Source organism: Daphnia pulex, chromosome 10 (assembly GCF_021134715.1).
Source record: "Daphnia pulex isolate KAP4 chromosome 10, ASM2113471v1".
NCBI lineage: Eukaryota > Metazoa > Arthropoda > Branchiopoda > Diplostraca > Daphniidae > Daphnia > Daphnia pulex.
In genome coordinates, this window is record NC_060026.1 from 2,411,737 (window position 1) to 2,434,587 (window position 22,851).

A 22,851-nucleotide genomic window follows, 5' to 3' on the forward strand; every position below is an offset into this window, starting at 1 on the left:
TTTATCTAGATTACGCAAACGAAGATCAACTCAAGAAATTTGTCAATTTCATCACTACTAATGTCAAAGATTTTCGAGGTAACGAACAAAGTATTTGGAGCTACGTCTTCTTGGACAGCGAAGCGGAGAGTAACGAAATCTTGAAACGCGTGTACGAAAAACCTTCGACGTTCGGTCAAAACGCCGTGAAAACACTGCTGCATCACGAATTGAACAACTTTCCCGTTATACTTCATGCTGCATTGAAGAGCGATTTCAATGACCGAATAGTCGGACTGCCAAATCAGATCCAAGACGAAATTCAAACTTATGTTGCGAAACACACACCTCAATTGATTGAAGAATGCTTTCGCAATCCTATAACGCAACCGGGAATAGGAATATCCTGGCAACATTTCAATCTGCACAAATTCATATGCGTTCTCAACTATTGCAATTCCAATCTACTTGAAGAGTTCATAGCAAAATTCACATGTTTGAGCGATGAAACTGACAATACTTCCAGCATTTGGGGCATTATATTTGCTGATTCCTACGTAACCGAAAGCAGCATTCAGACCATGCACAAGTTCTTGAAATGCGTCTCAGAGAAACTCGGCCAAAATGAAGTGATGAGGCTGGTACTTCACAATGACGGTGATGGCGCCATCATATGTTCTAAAGCACTACAGGATCAAGAAAGTTTGATAGAAGCGATGCTTTCTTATTTGGACGCCAAAAATAAGAAAAAGGTTCAACGTAAAATCAATGGCTATTTAGCCGAAAAACTCAAGGATACGGGCGCTACAGAATACAAGATAAAATAATGCTTTAAATGATACTGTGTTGTCATTAAAATCAAATTTTCATTCCCTTAACCTTCACAGGCGAAGTAATGTAGTCTGATTTCTCAGCATGCTAATAAAAAAAATTAAAATGTTGCATCCATTTTTTGGCGATTATCTCATTTACCCGAACCCCACGAAAACCCCAATCCGTTATAAAAAAAGAGATAATAAAAACTAGGCCATAAGCCTAAACTCACCCACCGAAAGTCAAGATCATCTTTTTGCTTTGGTCGACTTGAAATTATTTTACAAATGACAGGGGAAAACTTGCCTAACCTTAAGGAGATAGAAAGCGTTTCCGAGTCGACGTTCGTTTTTATATGGAGGAACTTTGTTTAAAAGTGATGCCAAGAAAAAGGTTCGAGTTATTTGTGGTAAGAAACTGACGAAACAATTACAATACCCTCAAAAGCAAGTTTGAAACAACAGAAATTTTTCATTTAGAAATAACGACGAAATCATAAAAGATTACCATACGGAATTGTCGGTATGCCCAGCACTTTATCGCATGAGACGATCGAGGGAAATAGACTATATCACTATCCTTTCATAATAAAATTCAGCCTTTTTTTTCTAGAAATAAAATTTAATGAGGAAAAATTTGCCGCTATCAATTTTAATGTCCATCTGTTTGCTCGTTTCGCTGTAAAAACTTTGGAGACGAGCTACAGGATTGGCATCGCACTGGACGCATTCTACTATATGTAATATCATGAAACCTAGCTCACTTCAACAAAAACCATACAACACACACAAATTAAACCTTTGTTACAACCTGGCCTCTCAATGGCTAACTTCAATTGGAGATTTCCTAGTTTTCTTACCGACTGGAAGACTTTAGTGAACAAGGTCAAATGCTCCAATCAAAGTGCAATTTGAATGAGTATTATGATTAGAATATTCAATTAATCGCCGCCGAATCGAAATCCAACAATTACGACAATCTTTTCTTAAACAAAGAGAGATGTCGACCTTTCGTTGGGAGGGAAGAAACCGTTATATTTTAGTCTCTCGTCGAACAGGATGAGAAAAAAAGGACTGCAATTGTGTTCAATTTAGTTGCATTAAAAAACTAGCGCGAAAAAAAAAAGAGAATGGTGGAGACCTTTTGCTGAGTATTTCATGGCAACAAATGATTTTTCCACGGAAAAAAGCCTCACTTTAAAATTGGTTGGTGTTTTAAAAAAAATTGCTCAGCAGAAAATCAATTTTACGGTGTCATCGTTTGTACATGTTGTACGTCAACGGACATCGTCAAAATCAAAAGGAAAAATCTTTAAAGAATCAGTGGCAAAAGTTTTGTAACCTTGATTTCAGTGCGTTTTGCGGCGAAACGCACTTAAATCAAGGTTACAAGTAGGAACGGAAAGTGTAAAAATTTTTTCGATGCTAGATTAAACGAATCAGAAGTTCTCAAGGCTATGACAACCCCTTACATAATTCAAAATCAACTCGACCAAGATATTTTTGTCATCAATGGTAAAGGGTTTCGACGATTCATACTGCATTCTAACAGACTGTGGTTTTGCTAAGCACCAGTAGAAAGCTACGAAACATTTAATGGGCCAATCGTCTCCATGTGACTTGAAATGTTCCAATTGAAACGAGGGAAAAAAGGGAAAAAAATTGCGAATTGCGTTTTACTTCACTTCATGAAAAAGCAGCCACATTGGAAAATTCCGCCGTTTAAAATGCTTCCCATGTTACTGCTTTAACTTTTTAATTACGCTATTGACTTACAATAATGTGCATGAAGATCCTATTGTAATCAAAATTGCATTCGAAGAATTAAAAGATGCCTAGCGTAACCTTGATCAAAATACTATGCTGATATAAATGTGTGGGTTAGCAGCTAGCAGAGCATGACGCCTTGGGCATGTACAATGTACAATGTACAAACATGACTCGTCTATAAACAAAAATGTTGTGGACTCACCAGTAGTGGATTCTCGTTATCTTCTTGAAAGAGATTTGTGTCACATGAATTGACTTCATCACCAACACTTCTACAGTAACACAGAAGCAGTCAAGCAGATGCAGATGAAGAAACTCTGAAAACTGATTGGGGATGTCTGACTGGTGGTGATCCTGGAAATCAAGAAAAATTAGTGAAGAACAATATTGAATGAAAGCATGTTTTAAATGGATTCATATCATCTTTTAAGTTTTGCCACACTGACTGGCATCGTAATTTCATCGATCCAGAAAACAAAAAGAAAAACGAACTTATCAAAACGGATAAACAATAAACTTTGTGAAAATAACAAGTGATCTCAATGACATCATCTACAAAATGGTTGCCCAAGGAAGCTAAAAATATCAGCTACATGCTTATTGCTTACCTCATTTGTCATGACTTCGAAGCAAGACGAACTTAAAGGGCGCGTTTTCGCGTCAACTACTCAACTGAATAACTGATGAAGTTGAATTGATCCCGGAAATCGATGGCGCCACCGTCCACTGATCGAAAACAAAAAAATTGTTCTAATCAGAATCCCATTTTTGTTTGTTTTGCATTGTTTGTTTGTTTTTTTTTTTTTTGCTGAATAAATATTTTGGACCCTGAGAATATCTAAAGGGACATTTCAAAAATTCACAAAAACATACAGAAATAGATCCCTTGCTGGGAGATTGTGTGAAGAATTTGCACCAAGATGCTGTGCTAGAAAGATGAAATTTAACAGTGACTCATCGACAATATAACTATAAAACTGAACACACTAGGAACAACATACCTGTATGAAATATATTGGATCATATCAATCAGAACTTTTGACATGTACTTTTTTTTTCTTTTGTCGGGCTGTATCGCTGCATCGCTCGGATAAGATCGATACGTGCAACAATAAAACTGTTTTTGTGTAAAATAGTCTGGAAATGTACAAATGTCGTCATTTTTTTGCGTTCCGTGTTTTTGGCTTTTGGGCAAGGAAAAAAACCGAAAGGTGAAGGTCGGCAAAAATCGTGAAGTTCACGCTCCAACATGTTGAATTCCGTTGCTAACTGCTTATCTTAGCCAAGATTGAGTGAAGTCCTCCGCTGGTCTGTGTCTGGCCAGCTGTGTGACGTAGGCCCGAGATGACCGATGAGATGGAATTTTTAATTGTTTTCTCTGTACATTTTTTCCTGATGCATTTGGTATAACCTGTAACGTATTTACCAAGAGTCTGGAGAAATTTCGAAAAATTATTATTCAAATCATTTTCGTTTACAGTACCAGGATTTCGCCTTCCGGCTAATCCCGCTGAAAGTTTGATTAAGTTTGAAACCGCTTGTATAATTTGGTTGCTGTTGAAAAATTCGTGAGCTTGTTATCGCGTGATTAAATACGCTACCGGTTTTTCAACTTAAACACATGTATACCTGGCTTTTCAATGGAATAAAATGGCTTCATTAGACGTTCTCAGTGTGCGCGGTTGCAACCCATTCATGTTTCGCAGTAGTGAGAAGCAGTCTGAAAATGAAAATGGATGGGAAAATAGGTGCGAAAAAGTTTTAAAAAAATTCTCTGCGATCAACGTAACAAGCTTACATGCGGACTATTATTGATCGCACAGGGATCATCACTCATTCACAATGTAGCCAGCGCCGTCGTGTTGTGGAGCATCAGTCTTCTTATACTGAATCGCCGCAGGAATAATTAAAAGGATATTCGCAGGATGTTGTTGCCACATGTGTTTTTTTGATGGATGATGCGCTGCTCCTATAGCCAACCCTGCGTTGAATATTACAAGTTAAAAAATACAAGAAATAGGCGGCAACACTGAATTAATTGCGTTGATGCATAAACCTGAAAAAAAGGGGGTGGTAACTTAAACACAATTTGTTTGGGCGTATATGCATTTTCTTAATTGTTTAATTACATTTCCGTCTTATTTGTTAATAGATATTTGTTTGTGCGCAGTAAATAGCTATATTACTGGGATAAGCTTTATAAATAACGTTGCTATTTGTCATTGACATTTTTCGATTGGCTTTCCAGTACAACACGGAATCTTATTTCTTTTTCGTCCGGATGTGGAATGTTGGCTTTCCCCTATTCCTTTATATAGTTAATATAATCGGTCACCATTCAGAATCGTCTGTACCGTCGTGTCTACTCAACATTACAATTTATTCATCTCTGCATCCAGCACTTTTCAAGTTCATCCAACGACTCGGAGGAGAAAACAAAAAACCGGCGGTATACTTTTGGGTCGTTGTCCGGCGGTCGTTGCCATTTAAGGCGGGTCGCCAAATAGATTAGCCAATCGATCTTCTCCATCCCAAAACTTGGAGGAGTGAGGACGTCGGCCTTTAAAAAAGAAACGAATTCAACTGTTTACACCGCGACCTTCATACGTACACAAACAAGCAGTTGCTCAACAAGAACGATGACGAGGCTAGTGGATGGGATTTTTTGGTCTAACGTATAATCGATCGATCACTGCAGGGTTTTTCGGCAAAACATTTTGTGTAGTTGTGTCACTCTTCTGTGAAATTACTTTTTTAAATTCTACCGAGATAGAGCTTCTGTACGCTGTCTGCTACGCTACCGGTTGGATTTTGAAATAGTTCACAGAAAAAGCGCTTGAATAGTCAAAAGACGAATATGATTTGTGCATGTGAAATTCCTATTTTCTTTCCTCCAGCCATTTTTAAAATTAAGTTCACCTTTTAAAAATTGTAAGTCCTCCCTATATTCCGGACGCTGTTGGAAGTTGACAGGGAGTTCCCCGTTGTTGTAGATCAACTGCCAGGTAACCGTATAGGAAGTTCGTCTGATTCGAAAATTGGAGCAAACTGCAGGGGAGAAAAATTTTTTGGTATCCATTCCGAATTTTCCTGGCAATGAACAAATAAAACTATAACAGTTGATGGGGAATAATTAAAAGATGAGGAAAATAATTAACAACATAGTTTTAATTAGATACTAGTTTTCCAACATGGAATTTAAAGTTACTTATTTTACCTTTTTGGAATATTACGGCGATGGTTAGGAAAGATCGATCCATCGTGATGGGGTAAAGCCAATTCCGGATTCGCTTTATTTCCGAGCAGATTAAAAAATTTTCCATTCTCAGCTTTCAACACCTAATAAATGAAGATGACGGAATAAGAGTGAGACTGTCAAAGTTAACGACATTTAGACTTTTGAACAATCTTCCGCATTTCCCTTTGCACTGTGAAAGCGGATCTCGAAAGTCAAAGAAGAACCCAGACAGTAGACAAATCGGTGAACGCGAATAGCTTCAACCATCAGCTTGCGCAAGATGCGCCAGACAAGGTCATTTTCCAAGGCGATGAACCATGCACAGACGAGGTATGACAATTTTGTTTGCTGTTCACGGTCGATGCAAATGCAACTGTGCATCATGCTGTGTAAAGTGAACGTGATTGATCATTCGAGGGGGATCAACCTCCGCGCGTGTGAATGAAATTTCCTAGATGCGATTGAATGTTCCCTGTGCACATGTTTTGCCTTTACGCAGCGATTGCTACACGACGAAGAAAGCCATAACAAAAAACAAAAATATGTTTTCCGAAATACGAAAGCAACACCAAACAGTTGAGAATTTGAGATTCGTTGGTTAGGAGATCCGAGTACGTAAGGTCTTTGAACTCTTTCTAATCTATCCATGACAAGATTTTAAAAAACAATTTCATTCTTGTGGCCATCGCGGGTGTTCATTTACCCCAAATAGCTATCACACATCCCGGCTTTAATGCAGAATCTAACGAGTAGAATTGATTGTGTCGATTTACGTGCAATTAAAGTTTTCCTATCTTTATTTTTGACGAGAATAACGGAGTTTCAGCAGAAGCGTTGGAAATTGAGTAAAAAATAAAGAAGTAAAACTAAATTCAATCATTTTGCTTTTTGAAAAACATAATACAATGAAATTAAAATTGAGTTTTATGCCTTAAACAAGATATTAAACTAGATAATATTTGGTTTGTTATACAGTTTTATCTTGTCTTTAAACTAAGTCATAAACTCTTTAGCCCTACATGCATTGAAAAAACCTGTCTGTAGTTATTCGTGTTTAAGTTCCCTAACCAACGAGAACCACCACCAAGTGACTTGCACACATGATTGATGTTGGACAAGAAAACTCTAGGATGCCTGAAATGAAAACTTCAACATTTTCTTCCAAGTTTCCTTCTAATTCGTCCACGGTGACCTCAACCTGGCCTCTGACAAGAAAAAAACCTTTGTCTGTGTTTGCCTGCCAGCTTTTTTGCATTGCAAAATAATTCACACTTTGGTCCTTTGGTTTGCAAAATTAAGACAAATATACCTGCCAAAATAGTAGAACGTCCGTTTGAAGTGCACAAACTATTTATTTTTAGATTGTCTCTATGATTTCTAGTATTTTCTCAAAAATTAAAAATGAACTCATGTGTCGTTCGCTATCTAAATTTTAGTCTGCAACTCTGCAATCTGGGATGGCTCAGTTTCGGATTTGCCAGTTTGTTAAAATTGAGTAGAATATTGACTCTAAATTTTTTAAAATAACAAGTTATATTTATCGAATTCGTGTTTTAAAAAATATTTAATCACATAAGACATTTTTATTCATCGCGGGTGGTCTTGTCCTACCAAACATAGCTATCGTAAATTCACTGCTTTAATGTAAAATATAGAAGATCCGTCACCTTCAGAGAATAATAAACAGGTTTGCAATTTTTTTTTTCATTGGCAACAAAAAAACGAGCCCTGTTCTGCCAAGTACACCTACGACCTACGCCTCCTCAAAAATGAAAGAAAAAGAGACTGAAATGAGCGACCCAGTCTCTGTGGGAAAACCAGCACTTCAAAACTGCATTCACGAAACAAAAAGAACATGTATAAAAGAAGGCACATTATCGATAGACAAACCAGAACTCAACCGGCAAACAAAATGTTCACTTCTTTGCTCTTCTGCAGTTGTTTGGTCGCCTTTTTGTCCACCGGCTCGGTCAGCACCGCCAACAGCCAGGTGGACCCCACGACTTATGCAAATCTATTGGCGCTATTACTTACCGGAAACACGGAATTGGCATCACCTGCTCAGAGACCGTATCAGCGAAGGCTTCCACAGCAAGGTAAATTATGTGTAAAATAAATAAATGTTCGCCAAAGACTCGAAAGAATATGCATCTTTTTCATTATTTTTTCGGTTTATTAAAGCAGCAGCAGCCCCGTCTTATTACGGTAACCCAATCGTCGACTATCAGCCGTACTATCCAATGTATCCCAACTATCCCATGCAGCAACCAATAGGCCCCAACATGTACGACCTGGGAATGGCTCAATACGCGGATGAATCAGAGTTTGTTCAGCACTATCGGTCTGGACCAGATGCTCGTTTGATGGGACTAAAGGCGACTGCACTCAATGCTTTGGTTGGTTCTTTGGCAACCACTTTGAGAGGACCACCAGGTAAATCAAATTGCTTCTTTCTTGGCCTGCTTTAATTTGGAAGAAATTAATTATCGTTTGATTGTGTTTGCTATAGGCCCTCCAGGCCCACCAGGCCCACCAGGTCCAGCAGGTCTACCTGGACCTCCTGGACCTTAAGAAACGAACGTGTTATTTAAATATGTTATTGGCGCCAAAAAAGGATTTTGAATGTTGAATGCATCTGATAGCGGGTTACGTAATTTATGTTGTTGGGTACAAAGGGAATCGGTGAAACTGGCTTGGAACTTACTTGTTGCATTGATGGTGGATTCTGTTTTCGAAATATACATGTTGATTTTATACAACAGTCTTTGCGCGAATTTTTAATTCTAATCCCATATACAAAATTAAACAAGAATGCCGCTTAGAGTATAAGCATCGAAAGAGTGGTTCACGGTATATTTTATAATACAGAATTTGAAGGGAATAAATGGTGAAACTTACTTTTGTTGCAGAACGCAAACATTTTATTAATTTGCGAATCGCAAAGAAAGTGAGCTTGGGATCAATCGGAAAATTGGGAACCAATTAATGATACAAACTGATATGCATGGTCACCATAACAGGCATAACTCCATGCGACAGATGAAGTATGAAAGCCTACATAATTAAAAATTTTCGATTACAACATGAAACCAATGGACTTTCAAGCCGAGAAAAAGAATTTTACTTTATTTCAAGTGACTTATTATCTCAAGGAGCAAACGGAATATACTGAGCACCACATTCTTAAAAAATTTATTAATTCCGATTAATTCTAATAAATTTTATATGGCTTATTATAATTACGATAGAATGCGGATTATGATCCATGGACAGTTAATAATATTAAATGTACTGTGGGTATCTTATACTTGATGGGCCATTCACCGTTCATTTTGTTAATAACTCCTAAAAGCTTTGTCTTTTATAATATGCTGATTATGGCGCTCCGTTTAGCCTATTCAACACAATACAGGATCACCAGACATACTATATTCATTGATGATGCCAATAATGGATAGGCTATCCGTGAATCCAGCAGCCAGAAGAGTAAAAATCCATAAATGTGAAGATTGCATGGGAAATGGAATGAATCGGTCACCGTCAACAAATCCCATAAGCATATAGTTTTCTTTTTCTTAGCAGTGTTGGAAGTAGACAGACCGGGATTGACCTTGGAAGAGCTCAACGGCTTCCTATACGCAATTCAACAGGGCCAATAAAAAAACGAGTTTGGTATACGTGCTTTAGCACCGTGTGTAGACAAGCCGCTTCAAAACTGTATTCACCAACGGACGATAAGAACAAGTATAAAAGGTGGTACATCGTCGACAGACAAACCAGAACTCAACCGGCAAGCAAAATGATCACTTCTTTGCTCTTCTGCAGTTGTTTGGTCGCCTTTTTGTCCACCGGCTCGGTCAGCACCGCCAACAGCCAGGTGGACCCAACGGCTTATGCCAATCTATTGGCGCTATTACTTACCGGAAACACGGAATTGGCATCACCTGATGATAGCCCGTATCAGCGAAGGCTTCCACAGCAAGGTAAATCATTTGTAAAATCAAAAATGTCACTATAGATTTGAAACAATAAGAAATTCTTTTTAAAATTCCTTTTTTTACAAAAGCAGCAGCCCCGTCTTTTTATGGTAATCCAGTCATTGACTATCAGTCGTACTACCCAATGTATCCCACGCAGCAACCAATGGGCCCGAACATGTACGATCAGGGTATAGTTCAGTACGCAGATGAATCAGAGCTTCAGTATCGCACAGGAGCAGTCCATCCTCGTTTCTTTGGACTGAATTCTTTGTTAAGTTCTTTGAGAGGACCACCTGGTAAATCAAATTGCTTCTTCTTAACTTTAACTACTTCGAGTTGGGTGGTAAATAACTTTTATCCATTTGATTTTCTTTACCATCTAGGTCCTCCAGGTCCCCCAGCTGGAGCATCGATCCCAACTGGCCCTCCCGGCCCTCCAGGTCCTCCCGGTAATGCTGGCGCAGATGGTAACCCCGGTCCTGATGGTAACCCCGGTCCCGATGGAGCTGCAGGTCCTGACGGAAATCCTGGTCCCGATGGAGCTGCAGGTCCTGACGGAAATCCTGGTCCTGATGGAGCAGCAGGTCCCGATGGAGCAGCGGGTGCTGATGGTCCTCCTGGTCCAGATGGCCCACCTGGACCTCCTGGGCCTTAAGAAATTTTCTTCATATTTTTGTTTTGACTAAAGAACTCCACTCTAAAGAGTGATGAAAAGCAACCGAATTCGGTTGACGGTATTTATATTATTACAGGGTTTGAAGGGAATGGTGAAACTTACTTGGAATTTTGTGTTTTCAGTATTTCAATTGAATAAACAGCATCAGTTAAAAAATATTATCTCTCTTCGTTCCGTATTAGCTACTTTCTTGTCAAGAAAAATAAAGACTTGAGAAATATAACTATTATATAGTTGATTTGCGTGTTCTTCAACTGTTTTATTCATTTGTTTTTGGCGAAAATAATAAAGTGTATTAGCACTTGATAACTCATAATTTTGCCAAATTACTTGCCCAAAAATTAACTTTACTTTCTGACTCACTGAATTTAACAAATAACGATGAAAGAATTTGACTATAATTTTAGTCCGGGAAGATTTCTGATTGTGCGCATCAACTTTGATCACGGACATGATGTAGGCCTATGCTCATCCTTGAACCTTGAAACATCTGTGAACAATCATTTGAAAAGAACATCATATAATATGCATTGAAGTGCAATAAGACTTTATGTAGGAAAAGCAAATTTAAAACATCAAATTTAATTCTTTAGATGATTCTAAAACTGGTAATACCATCCGGCGACAATATCAATTCGTAATGGTTTAACATAATGGCGATAGACGATGTAGAATTCCGCATTGCAATTTTCGGCAAATTTCTTTGTTAGTTGTGATAACATTAAATAGTGATATGTAGTATGCTTAGGTAGGCCACCGTTAATCCTTGATAGAACACAGCAAAACCTTTCAATAATGTTATACTAATCCTGATATGCACACTCCTTCCAGCAGCCTATTAAACACCAAATACCAGATTTTAAAAGACATGTATTCATTCGATGGTGTGTCAATGGATGTCCGTGAATTCAGACGCTGAGCATCCACAAATGTAGAAATTGCATGTAAAATGGAATGGATCAGTCACCGTCAACCACACTATATAGCTAAATCCTAGGTGGGTTTCTTTTGATCAAACTGTTATAAGCAGGTAGAAGAGATTGACCTTGGAAGAGTTCAATGACAGCGTATGCAAAGAATGGCTTTTCTAGTTATAATGAATTCAGCAGTGTTGATAATAAAAAAAACGAGTTTGGTATATGCTTATTATTCCTCAAACAAACGAAACTGTCAGCAGCGACTGATGTGAGCGCTATGTATGTACCCGGTGTGGTAGACAAGCCGCTTCAAAACTGCATTCACCAACGGACGATAAGAACAAGTATAAAAAGTGGTACATCGTCGACAGACAAACCAGAACTCAGCCAGCAAGCAAAATGTTCACTTCTTTGCTCTTCTGCAGTTGTCTTGTCGCCTTTTGGTCTACCGGCTCGGTCAGCACCAACAGCCTGGTGGACCCTACAGCTTATGCCAATCTATTGGCGCTACTCACCGGTAATACGGAGGTGGCATCACCTGCTAGGGTACCCTATCTGCGAAGACTTCCTCAGCATCAAGGTAAAAATGTTATTGCATATTTCTTGTAGTATTTAAACAATGTCTTCAGATGCATCTAGTTGGTAGAGATCTTGAATCATTTTATTTATATTTTAATTACGTTTTTTCGGCTTTACGAATCCTAGTAGCAGCACGGCCTTATTATTCAGCCAATCCATTCGTCGACTACCGTCCCGCATACTACATGACGCCGCAACCAGCTGGCCCAGCACAACTTTTCGACCAGGGATTTCCGTATGCGGATGAATCAAAGTTTCAGTATCGCTCTGGAGCAGATCCTCGTTTCTTCGGACTAAAGGCGACTGCCTTGAATGCTTTGGTTGGTTCTCTAGTGAACCAGTTGAGAGGACCACCTGGTAAATCAAATTAACTTCTTCCTTGGCTGCTTCTATGATTTGGCAAAAATTGACATTCATTTGATTGTATTTAACCATAGGTCCCCCAGGTGCTGCCCCAATCCCGGCTGGCCCTCCCGGCCCACCAGGTCCTCCCGGTCCTGATGGAAATCCTGGTGCCGATGGTAACCCCGGTCCTGATGGAAATGCCGGTCCCGATGGAGCCGCAGGTCCTGACGGAAATCCTGGTCCCGATGGAGCTGCAGGTCCCGATGGAAATCCTGGTCCTGACGGAGCTGCAGGTGCCGATGGAGCAGCAGGTCCACCAGGCCCACCTGGTCCAGCTGGCCCACCTGGACCTCCTGCCGTGTAGACGTTAAGAAAATAGAGTGTTTTCTTAATATGTTGGCGGCTAAAGAATTTTACTCCTAGTATTGGTTATGAAGGCATCATCCGAATGTGGGTTAAGGTATTTATGTTACTGGGTATCAAGGGAATCGGTAAAACTTGCTTATGATTTACTTGTAAAATTGCAACATTTTCTAATACATGTTCAATTCCATACAAAAGTCGTTGCGCGAATTTCTTACCCCTCCTCCCCCTTTGAGGTAAGTTAATGTATTATGGACGTCATGTCTAAGGAAATAATTGGTGAATATTTTATAAGAACAAAGGCTATATTATAATATGTTATGTATTATATTCCGAAGGTTTCATCGGTTTATAGTTACCAAATTATTATTTTAGAAATTTTTTGATTTTGATTTTGAAGATACGCGAATAATAATAACAAAGACACGGCAACGCTACATTTCAAAAATGTCTTCTGCTAAAACTAAGTTGTTTTGATTTTTACTGTTTGACTCAACTTCTGTTGAACTGAATTGTCAATATTGCCACACATTTAAAACGCCGTCGTTCTTTTAAAATAGATTTAGAAAAATGAATGGCAAGATAAATAGTTTAGCTCTTTCTGTGCTGGTTTGTGTATCGGCTGTGTATTTCGCTGCGCTGTTGATGGTATCCAGTCAAATTAACAAGATTCAACCTGTCCCTTATCTCGACGAGATCTATCACGTGCCACAAGCTCAAGAATATTGCAGAGGAAACTTTTCATATGTAGGGTTTCATGTTCTATTCTTATAATTTACCAACAAAATATTTGAAAAACAAATTCATTTTTTTCGCAGTGGGATAATAGGATTACTACTCTTCCCGGATTGTATCTGATCTCTGTTGGTGTCATTACACCATTATCTAGCTGGCTTAGTAAAAATTTGTGCGAAACACATCACCTACGACTTACCAATGTTGTCCTCAGTTTGAGCAATTTTGTGCTATATGTTTGGCTAACCAAAAAAATCCATCACGATTCTGGGGTAAGCTAAAGTGTGTTGCATTATTTTCTAGTAAAATAATGTTTTCTTTCAAAAATCCAGAAACACAGTACATGGAAAGGCATTGCATCAGCACTAAATGTAGCCCTCTTCCCACCTCTTTTCTTTTTTTCGTTTTTGTACTACACTGATGTAGCTGCGTCGTTCCTAGTTTTTCTCATGTATGGTCTTCATATGTACGGAAAGAATGCATTAGCGGCTGTTGCTGGTACAAATTTCCAATTCGCAAATTGAATTGCCTTTGTTAATTATTTTCACATTTGCCGTATAGGAATCGCAGCCGTGGTGGTAAGACAAACGTCTATCGTCTGGGTAATCCTAGTAGCTGTTGGATGCTTCGATTTAAGTTTACAAAAGCTACTGTTGACAGCCAAAGATCGTAAATTCCACATTCTTTCAAGCTGGCATCAAATTCAAGTAAATCAGAATATGATTAGAATTTTAATAAAACAAATTTCTCAATGAATTTTATATTCCAGGTCGTTTTGAAAAAGTTTTTTAATTTGGCTCCGGCCCAAAAAAAAATCCAACTTGTTGGCCAACTCATTTTGGAACTTTTTCCATACATCCTAGTGGGGCTCATCTTTGCCGCTTTTGTTGTGATCAATAACGGACTGGTGGTTGGTGATCGTGATGCTCATCAAGCCACGATTCACGTTCCCCAGTTGTTCTATCTGTTTGCTCTAGTCACCTTATTCGCCGCACCTCACTGGATTTCTCTCGTGTTACCATTCTCCAAAGCTTGCCTTAAAAATTGGTATGTGATTTTAGTCGCCGTAGGACTGGTCGGTCTCATTGTTCGATACAACACCCTTGTGCATCCCTATCTTTTGGCTGATAATCGTCACTACACGTTCTACATCTGGAAAAGAGTGTTCGAGTATCAACCTTGGGGACGCTATGTCATCATTCCATTGTATCTCTTCGGTGCATTCGCGACCTACCGAACAATGTCTACGAGTAAGAGTTTCATATTTGCTTTGGCATTTATTGTCTGTTGTTTTGTCGCTCTGGCGCCTCAACGACTGCTAGAGATCCGCTATTTCTTCATCCCTTTTTTGTTTGTAAGATTGCATATTCGGCCTCGTTCTTGGATGGCTTTGTTTTTCGAATTCTCAATGTATATCGCCATTAACGCAGCCACTATTTATCTGTTCATCACTCGTCCATTTTATTGGGCGGATTCACCATTAACCCAACGCTTTATGTGGTAAAGGCCTCTAAATACAACGGGTATGAATTAAGTCGGAAATAAGTTTGCAATTCATATTTTATATATTATTCAGAAACGTTTAGATTTAAAATGAGAGTAAGAATTGGTCAATTGGACTTATTTCCTTACTTTTCTACGAGGTAGTTTTTATTCTGTTGAACTGGCAACATTGCATTAGTTGTTTATTAAACAAATGTCAGAATCTCTTCGAATCACACAATCAAATCCTCCTAAACATTTTGCATAAATTCTTTGTTCTTTTTAAGGAAAAACTAACACAAATGTCTAATTTCGAGTATGGACCTGATTCGGGTGGAAGGACCAAGGTAAGCATATCTTAAACTTTTAGTCTATGATTAAAGAAAACAAATGGGTATTGTGAAACCGGTAGTAAAAATGTTTACAAATATTGTTACATACTGTGTAACATTAGCTTAGAAAGTTAAAGTTTGCTGGGTAACTGGTAGGGTTTACTAGTTATTTGTATTGCACAGTTTATTTTCTTATTTATTATTTTAACATGCAATTTCTTTGTGCGTTAATGCATACTGAACTGAAAATGTTTACTAGTTGCAAATTGCTTTTGTAATGCTTTGTGAAAAATGCACAGCTTTATTTTAATTGATGCATTTTCTTATTTTTTTTAAAGGGTGTCATATTGAAACCAGTAGTGTATGGTAATGTTGCAAAATACTTTGGCAAGAAGAGAGAAGAAGATGGCCATACACACCAGTGGTAATAATATTGTTTACTTTTGTAATTTATTAATTGATTGAATGTGTTGTTGTTAGGACTGTTTATGTTCGTCCATTTGAAAATGAAGACATGTCAACTTATGTGAAAAAAATCAATTTCAAGCTACATGACAGTTATGCTAACCAAAACAGAGTACTTACCAAACCCCCGTATGAAGTTACAGAAACCGGTTGGGGTGAGTTTGAAATAGTCATCAAAATCTACTTTCAAGATCCCAATGAAAGACCTGTGAGTCCATTTATTAGTTCTTCATGAAAAGAAATGGTAGTTTAATGTCTCTTAAATTTTACTTTCAGGTTACTTTCTACCACATACTCAAGCTCTTCCAAAATTCACCTGAAATTGTGGTGGGCAAAAAACCGGTTGTATCTGAATTTTACGAAGAAATTGTATTTCAAGAACCAACTGTAATGATGCACCAGTTATTGACAAATATTCCCCAGCTTTCTACTTCTCCAGTCAAGCACGACGCAGATTGTAAGGCACAATTTAAATGTATTTCTTAGAAATTTTTAAAAAGTCAGTTATGTTTTCTTATGTTAGTCGAAGAGAAGAAGGTTTCCACACTGGACAGCATCGTCAAAGCAAAAGCAAAGGTGAAAAATGAACTCTCAGAATTAAAAGACCGCCTTCAACTAGCAAAGGAAACTATTCAAAAATTTCGCGACGAAGTTCAAAATCTTCAGCTCGGCAATCCTGCTTCCACTCCAACATAGTGTTTCTCAAAATGAAATAAAATTTGTCGCCATTGTATTATTTCCATTATATTGAATCAAAGTGAAAGAAAAACCACAAATAACCAAAACAATTTCTTGTACTAGAATAAGATCCGTGCGCGTTCAAATTTTTAAAATGTTTCAAACAAATCTTAAAGTGTGACGGTCTTTTAAGAATCACCAATCTTATTTTTACGGCCCATTGAATCGAATAGCCAATCGCGATCCGGGTGGTTTTGACGTAGAAAGAGGTCTTTCTTGAATTTGAGGTTGACTTGTAATTTCAGCTGACACAGCCGGAACAGACTGTTGATCCGCTTTGACAGGAGCGACTTTCTCTACTCTCTTCTCAGGAGCCTTTTGCACTTCGTTCTTTTCTTTTTTCGGTGCCAAGTTGGAAGGTGTAGAAGGAAGTGGGTGAGCAACTTGCTGAGTCCTAGGTTGGTGGTGAACGGACTGGCGAGTAACTTGCATTGGCACAAAACTGTTGGATACGGGACCTCGTATCGGTTGAAATTGCATATTGGGAGACTGAGGGACAAACATCATATTGCCAGGATGAGGAATTGTAGGGGGAGGAGCAACCATGGGCTGCATAATCATGGGGTTGTGCAATGCCATGGCAGCTGCTTGTTCTGCGGCCTGATTAGAAAACAAAATGTTGCAGTCAACCTGTCAATCGATTGACGAATTGTCAAATAAATCTCACCTCGTTCTTTGATTTTGCAGCACATCTCCCAACGACTCCCAGCGGGAGGACAGAGACCTCTGCCATCACACTACCATCTTGAAGTAACAAGTAGTTGTAAACGGGAAGCCCACATCCTATTTACAAGTCGACGATTAATTAGTACTAGTAAAATCACACATCTTAGGATAGGGTGGTACCAAATACCTTTCTGTTGCATGACATCCATCAACTGAAGGCAGAAACTAAATACAGCAGGAGGTGGTTGTCTAGGTATGATTGGATTAGCAATCACAGCTTGGCTTGCCATGTCAAATAGTTGTTGCACAGACAGCGAAGGCCCCAAGGGAACAGAGACTCCAGCAGGAAGTGGTGGAGGTGGGATGGCCTGCATGAGAACTTCAGGTGGCGGAGGTGCCGCACGTGGCAATGGTCCCGGAGGCACTGCAGATGCTCCCTTGGGAAGTTTGGTAATTTTTGGAAGATTGCGAGCAGCTTCCTGAAGGGATGGTAGTTTCGGAGCCACTGGAACTGGAGGTTCTCTGGAAGTTTTGACCTGGGGCGTCGGCTGTTTGTTTTTAGACGGTTCTTGAGCGGTAACATGTGTAGTTGTGATTAAACTGGTTGCTCCTTGTTGTTGTTGCTGCTCATGCTGTTGAACCAAAGAGTTCCAAATATCCATGAAAGGAGAAGGAAGACTCGAAGGACTGGGAGCCGATTTGGCCGGAATGCGATTGACTGAAGAAACAGGCTTATTTTCAGGAGCGGCTGCAACAGGAGCATTTTCTGCTTTCTTTCTCGTCAGCAATTTGGGCTGGGTCACTTGCTTGGCTTGCGCTGGCTGATGTTCTAGCGATGCTTTATATGAGCTATGATTCTGCTTCGGCGGATTCCTGCTAGCCGGCTCGGTTGGCTTATTCAGAGCGCTGCCGGACGGCCGGACCACTGCCGTAGGCTTCCCTTGTTTTTCTCGCTCAGAGTGCTGCCTTATGCCATGAGTCAAGTTGATCATCGCCCAAACAGGAAGGTGGTAGATTCTGTTGGGTACGTCGGGCATTCCTTTGATTGGTAAAGCGCCAGCGAATTCTTCGTCGAACAGGATTTCGTAGACCACATCCATCACTTTGGACGCATTTTTTATGCCGACGACGGTTCCTCGAAGACCCATAGGAACCGAGTAGCCTTGACGAACGTTCACAACTCGGTCTAGGAGCTGATAGTTGGCACTAGGGTCTGGTGGAGAGGATCCGGACATCAAATCCGGTTTGAATAGCAGATGGGGACGCACTTGCATGACTAAAGGTCTCAGTTTCATCAATTTAGGAGCGCCCAGTTTCGCCAGGTACGACAAGGTGTTGGCATCTATTCCTTCCGATCCCCAAGCCTGAAATGATAAATTAAAGTAAATATTTTGTGACAAAACGAAATAAACAGTAGTCAGTGAACCAAGAATTACCCTTCGTTCAGCATTTATACACGGAAGTGTCTGGACAAACTCGTGAAGCTTGGAGGCTCGTTCAACTCCGTCTTCACCAAACACTTGCTGATCGGTAAAATCATCCGAACCCGAGTGCTGCGACAAGAAATCAAAGAAGTCGGGGAACTCGTTGATGTAGCGGTCCAGGACTTTGATTGTATTCGCCGAGTAAAGCCAGCCGCTGTCAACCTTCTTGGACCAACCAGGGATCTCTTCCTTTGACTTGTTGAACTTTAAGGATAGACCGACGTTGACTTTCTTTGGTCTGCGAGGCCTGTCCGAGTTTTTCTCCTCTTCGGTCGGACTTAAAAGAAGATAGATGGTCCCAGTGATTCGTGAAATTAAATGCGTGCTGATACCGAGCCGCTTGGCTCCAGCATAGCCAGGCATGTAATGGGCCTGTGAGGATCGTTTCTTAACTTCTTCGACTTCTGGTTCGTGAATGTTGTCAAATTCAATGCGGATTTTTCCTTTGAGGTTCTTGTCAGCTGATAAAACTTTGCCCTGTAGACCGTAGCCAGGATGGCCTAACATGAAACAGGCCGAGTTCTGTGAGAAGACTTCAGCGAGAGTCGAAAACTGGTGGCAAACCGTCTCCTTGACTTGCAGTTCTTTGACAGTGGCCTGGAAGGCGTAAGGGACTGGGATAGGGCTCCATTGCTTCTCCAAAGTAACACGCCCGTTTTGAGTGTAAACATATTTTCGCCCGGTAATTGGTGCGGCGTAAACTAAAATAGGCGTAGTCCCGATGTCAACACCCCATCGATTGGCATATCTATAATTGCGAAAGCGGCATTAAGCAAATTTGCACACCAGCAAATGACACCAGTCAGACTCACCGCGTACGAATTTCCTTTTCTTGCAAGCGCCAGTCGTCCACGTCTCGCGGCAACATTGGCATTTTGCGAATTTCTCCATCCAATTTGTAGGTGACGCTACCACCTTCACCAAACGATTCAATTTCGAAGCTGTATTTGCACTCTGTATTGGCAACAGCCACAACCCGAGCTTCCTGCAAGTGAGGCCAACTGACGAAGACAGTCTGCCCGCAATAGCGATTCCCGATGTCGTTGATATCAGGCACCGTTTCTTGGACCAGCGACAAAACCTGCGACTCATTGAGGGTGTTCATGTTGAACACACAGATGGAAGACTTCTTCAAACTTGCCTAAATGGATATACACTTTTATAAACATGTACTTGAATATTAAAAGATTGTCAATCAATGTTACCGTATACGGTAGATTTCTCATCGAGGGGAACCCGGGAATGTATCGATCGGGATTATAGTTAGGGTGAAGACCCTTCACAAGTTGATCGGATGAGATGACGAATGCGTCTCTGGTTATCTCCTTGCATCGGCAGTGATTGTGAGGGATAGTAGGAAAGTAAGCAGGTGCAACACACTCTCCTGCAAATACAATTTTACCAATTAGTGATTATCCCTACTCAGAACGATAATTTAAACTTACCAAGATCCTCTTCACAAAACACATAGACTTGCATGGGGCCGTGCCGATTGCGATTTTTCTCTTGGTCTGATAATCGCGACTCGCAATCTTTCATGGCCGATATAAGTCGCTTCTCGTCGATAAAAGGAATCAGCACTACAGCCTCCCACTCTTGTTGTTTCCCATTCTTGTCCGTCTGCAATAAAAAAATAAATGATTAATGCAAAATTACTGTTCAACCCATTTGCGCCAAAATATTTACACTAAAATTAGACGGGTAATAATCGATAATCGGACTGTCGATGGAGGACATCAAACTGTGATGAGCAACCGGTAACAGGGCTTTGCTGGCTGCAGGTAGTACTCCCAACAGCTGCTCGTAGGGCAGGAAAGGCTGGCCGAGATCATATTTCAACTTGAGGTTGGCGAAATTACGGACATCAGAAACGTAGGGAGCATAATGATGTGGGTAGTACCAAGACCACGAGCACACACCATTATAATAATAGTGAAGGATCCATTGAATGGCAAGAACGTAACCCTCGGCTTGATCCCGAAGGACATCACTAAAAAAAAATTAGTTGTCAATTTAATGTCAACATTGTTATTCGACATTTAAAGAAATACAATTTACCTGTCGACTTCGCTGTATTCCATTTTTTCCATGTAATAATTCCTCTTGTGGGCTTTGAATTCCAGCTGAAATTGCTTGTCTTCGTCGGCCGACGTGTACTCGTCATCGTCGGAAACGTAACTTTCTCCTTCCTCATCATTGGTTTCCTCGTCAATATCAGGTTCCGTTTCTTCTCCGCTTTCCGTGATACAAGCTGAGGCGTCGACAAGCTTGTCAACAACAATCTCATCAGAATCGGCGCTATCTTCTCTCAAGAGATCGTCAACTTCAGCAGCCTTGGCAAGCAAAAAGCTGGCAGTATCAGAGGGTCGTACAGTAGGCGGTTTTTTTTCAAACTCGTACTAAAAATAGAAAAAAGGAATGCAATCGAAGATGCTAAAATTAATCTAAGATGCGGCTACCTCGACTAGTTTCTTGCGACCGTGTCGACTCTCCAGCCATTTGACATCAGCGAAGGTGTCATTAAAATTTTCGTAGTCTATGAGCGCTAGACGTTCCATAAACTTTTCGAACCGTGGCAAGTTCAGCTGACCGTTCTCGTTAATATACCCATCCAGAGTGGGTAGAACTTCCATGTAAGCCGAGTAGAGTAGCGGTAATGCGCCTTTGTTGATATGGAAATGTGGAAGATTAGGAATGAAATCGTTTCCAACCAAAAATCCCATCAAGACCTACAAGGAAAATTTCACTTAAATTATGCGTGAATTTTTTTAAATGGGTTTAAACTATAGCTTACCCAGTCATCAATAATATGCTCCAAGTCGTAGGGAAATTTCAATTTAGGCTTCACAGAGGCAAATTCAAGATCCAAATATTCACGGAATAGTGACAAATGCAGTAAATGAAATGTAGTCTCCTCAGGAGTCGTAATCCTCTTTTCATTTTTCTTTCCACCAAATCTAACCTATTTCGGTGCAACAACAAAAAATTAGTTCTCGACTCGTTTTAAAACAAAAAGCAGACCTTCGTACTTCTTCACGGAGCAAGGAGAAATATGGTTCGTGAGAGCACAAACCCAACATCATGAGATCAGCATCTAACCCATAAAGACAGTGACGAGTCTCGGCGTTGTAGTCTGGTTGACTTCTTTGAAATCGAATAAACTCCATAATCTTGTGCTCACCTTCTCCAGGAACCTGTGAAAAGTGAGTTGAGCAAGATTTCATGTTGTGTAAATGGTTGACTAAATTACCTGATGTCCAGACAAAATGACTTGCGTATTTTGCCACAGAGGATCAGTAGATACTTTATTGGTGACAAAAAATTGCAACTGTTTTTGCAGATTGTCCATGAATTCAGTTCCAGGAGTGATGCAATTGGAGTCAAATCTTTTCTCTTCTGGCAAAACCTCACCCTAAATTAGATCAACTTGTTAAAACATTGTTCATAGATGATTGATCAATTTATATACCTTTCTCAGAGCTTCTTTTTCTTTATCCTCAGCTTCCTTAGCTGAGCGGAACCTTCTACCACGCTGCTGGTTCATTTTGGCACGAGGGGCAACTCCATCAATTGCCATGAAGAAGACCTTTTGGGGTCTAATGAGGCGAAACAGGACCTGCATGAAAATAAAGTTTAACAGGTTGTCACACAAAACTACTGTCAGTAACTTACCTCCAAATAGTGAAATATGTCAGAAACAATTTTTTCTTCAGAGATTCTGAAGTGAACATCTTCGTCGTTGGGGTGGGAGCAGTTGTGAATAATTCCATTCATGTCCAGGTATAAATTGTCAAATTCAGGTATCTAATCATTCAGAAATTTATGAAATACAACACATTTATATTGCTAATTTAAATCTTAAGCATACCTGATATTCTTTTACTGTTTCACTTAGGCAAGGATAGCGTTCGCTGATCCACCGGTAAAACTTGGGGACACCCATATTGCAAATTTGTAAGAAACGACTGAGAAATTAATATGTCAATCAACACAATGCAATCTTTATAACTTTATATATCTCGGACAAGTTCTCGTAGTGAGTTTTACGGCGGCTATAAGTGATGAGCTACGAGCCTACGATATGAGCTTTTATTTAGCATACAACCATACAAACACCGAGACAATGCAAAACCAGCCAAAAGCGACATTGCAACATTTTCTCATAGGATTCCGACCGGTTATTTATTTGTTTATTTTTTAAGCTCTTCTTTTTTATTTTACCGTTAGATAAAATAATAAAAAAAAAGTTCTTTGATTAGAAGATATTCCGAATTTTGCAGTGAAATTGAA

The 22,851-nt window shown here is 39.7% G+C and overlaps 6 protein-coding genes and 1 long non-coding RNA gene across 9 annotated transcripts; 5 read left to right on the forward strand and 2 right to left on the reverse strand.

The window, feature by feature from the left end:
- Nucleotides 1-3,380: 3,380 nt before the first annotated feature.
- LOC124205109 lies at nt 3,381-7,281 on the reverse strand. The gene is made up of 7 exons (XR_006879207.1): nt 7,109-7,281; nt 5,779-5,900; nt 5,481-5,651; nt 4,360-4,542; nt 4,191-4,281; nt 4,045-4,115; nt 3,381-3,972 (listed from the first exon to the last, which is right to left on the reverse strand). It is a non-coding gene; the product is annotated as an uncharacterized LOC124205109 (long non-coding RNA).
- Nucleotides 7,282-7,667: 386 nt separating this feature from the next.
- On the forward strand, nt 7,668-8,555 carry LOC124205115 (ectodysplasin-A-like). 3 transcript variants are annotated; one of them, XM_046602461.1, is made up of 3 exons: nt 7,668-7,895; nt 7,981-8,232; nt 8,309-8,555. In XM_046602461.1, exons 1-3 carry the CDS (start codon nt 7,712-7,714, stop codon nt 8,368-8,370), a joined length of 498 nt encoding a protein of 165 aa, XP_046458417.1. In that variant the 5' UTR covers nt 7,668-7,711; the 3' UTR covers nt 8,371-8,555. The 3 variants fall into 3 exon arrangements, with proteins under 3 accessions (XP_046458417.1, XP_046458419.1, XP_046458418.1); XM_046602463.1 differs by having other exon boundaries at nt 7,987-8,232; XM_046602462.1 differs by having other exon boundaries at nt 7,669-7,895; nt 7,984-8,232.
- Nucleotides 8,556-9,557: 1,002 nt separating this feature from the next.
- Nucleotides 9,558-10,613, forward strand: LOC124205114 (collagen alpha-1(II) chain-like). Its single transcript, XM_046602460.1, has 3 exons — nt 9,558-9,782; nt 9,866-10,075; nt 10,163-10,613. Exons 1-3 carry the CDS (start codon nt 9,599-9,601, stop codon nt 10,432-10,434), a joined length of 666 nt encoding a protein of 221 aa, XP_046458416.1. The 5' UTR covers nt 9,558-9,598; the 3' UTR covers nt 10,435-10,613.
- Nucleotides 10,614-11,738: 1,125 nt separating this feature from the next.
- Nucleotides 11,739-12,856, forward strand: LOC124205113 (collagen alpha-1(X) chain-like). The gene is made up of 3 exons (XM_046602459.1): nt 11,739-11,952; nt 12,078-12,308; nt 12,389-12,856. Exons 1-3 carry the CDS (start codon nt 11,772-11,774, stop codon nt 12,658-12,660), a joined length of 684 nt encoding a protein of 227 aa, XP_046458415.1. The 5' UTR covers nt 11,739-11,771; the 3' UTR covers nt 12,661-12,856.
- A 256-nt stretch (nt 12,857-13,112) lies between these two features.
- On the forward strand, nt 13,113-14,928 carry LOC124205112 (putative Dol-P-Glc:Glc(2)Man(9)GlcNAc(2)-PP-Dol alpha-1,2-glucosyltransferase). The gene is made up of 5 exons (XM_046602458.1): nt 13,113-13,406; nt 13,478-13,666; nt 13,727-13,892; nt 13,956-14,101; nt 14,164-14,928. Exons 1-5 carry the CDS (start codon nt 13,230-13,232, stop codon nt 14,896-14,898), a joined length of 1,413 nt encoding a protein of 470 aa, XP_046458414.1. The 5' UTR covers nt 13,113-13,229; the 3' UTR covers nt 14,899-14,928.
- Nucleotides 14,929-15,007: 79 nt separating this feature from the next.
- LOC124205367 (YEATS domain-containing protein 4-like) lies at nt 15,008-16,449 on the forward strand (the record flags this gene model as incomplete). The annotated part of the gene is made up of 5 exons (XM_046602763.1): nt 15,008-15,223; nt 15,547-15,632; nt 15,689-15,881; nt 15,950-16,130; nt 16,197-16,449. Coding segments are annotated over 5 exons (849 nt in total), but the record flags the coding sequence as incomplete, so codon positions are not given.
- Nucleotides 16,387-22,710, reverse strand: LOC124205110 (5'-3' exoribonuclease 1-like). Its single transcript, XM_046602450.1, has 16 exons — nt 22,430-22,710; nt 22,234-22,365; nt 22,031-22,177; nt 21,812-21,973; nt 21,591-21,755; nt 21,356-21,523; nt 21,021-21,290; nt 20,620-20,960; nt 20,248-20,551; nt 20,007-20,181; nt 19,767-19,945; nt 19,374-19,702; nt 18,514-19,309; nt 17,265-18,441; nt 17,079-17,194; nt 16,387-17,011 (listed from the first exon to the last, which is right to left on the reverse strand). The coding sequence occupies exons 1-16, from the start codon at nt 22,502-22,504 to the stop codon at nt 16,562-16,564; spliced, it is 4,986 nt and encodes a 1,661-aa protein (XP_046458406.1). The 5' UTR covers nt 22,505-22,710; the 3' UTR covers nt 16,387-16,561.
- Nucleotides 22,711-22,851: the final 141 nt, after the last annotated feature.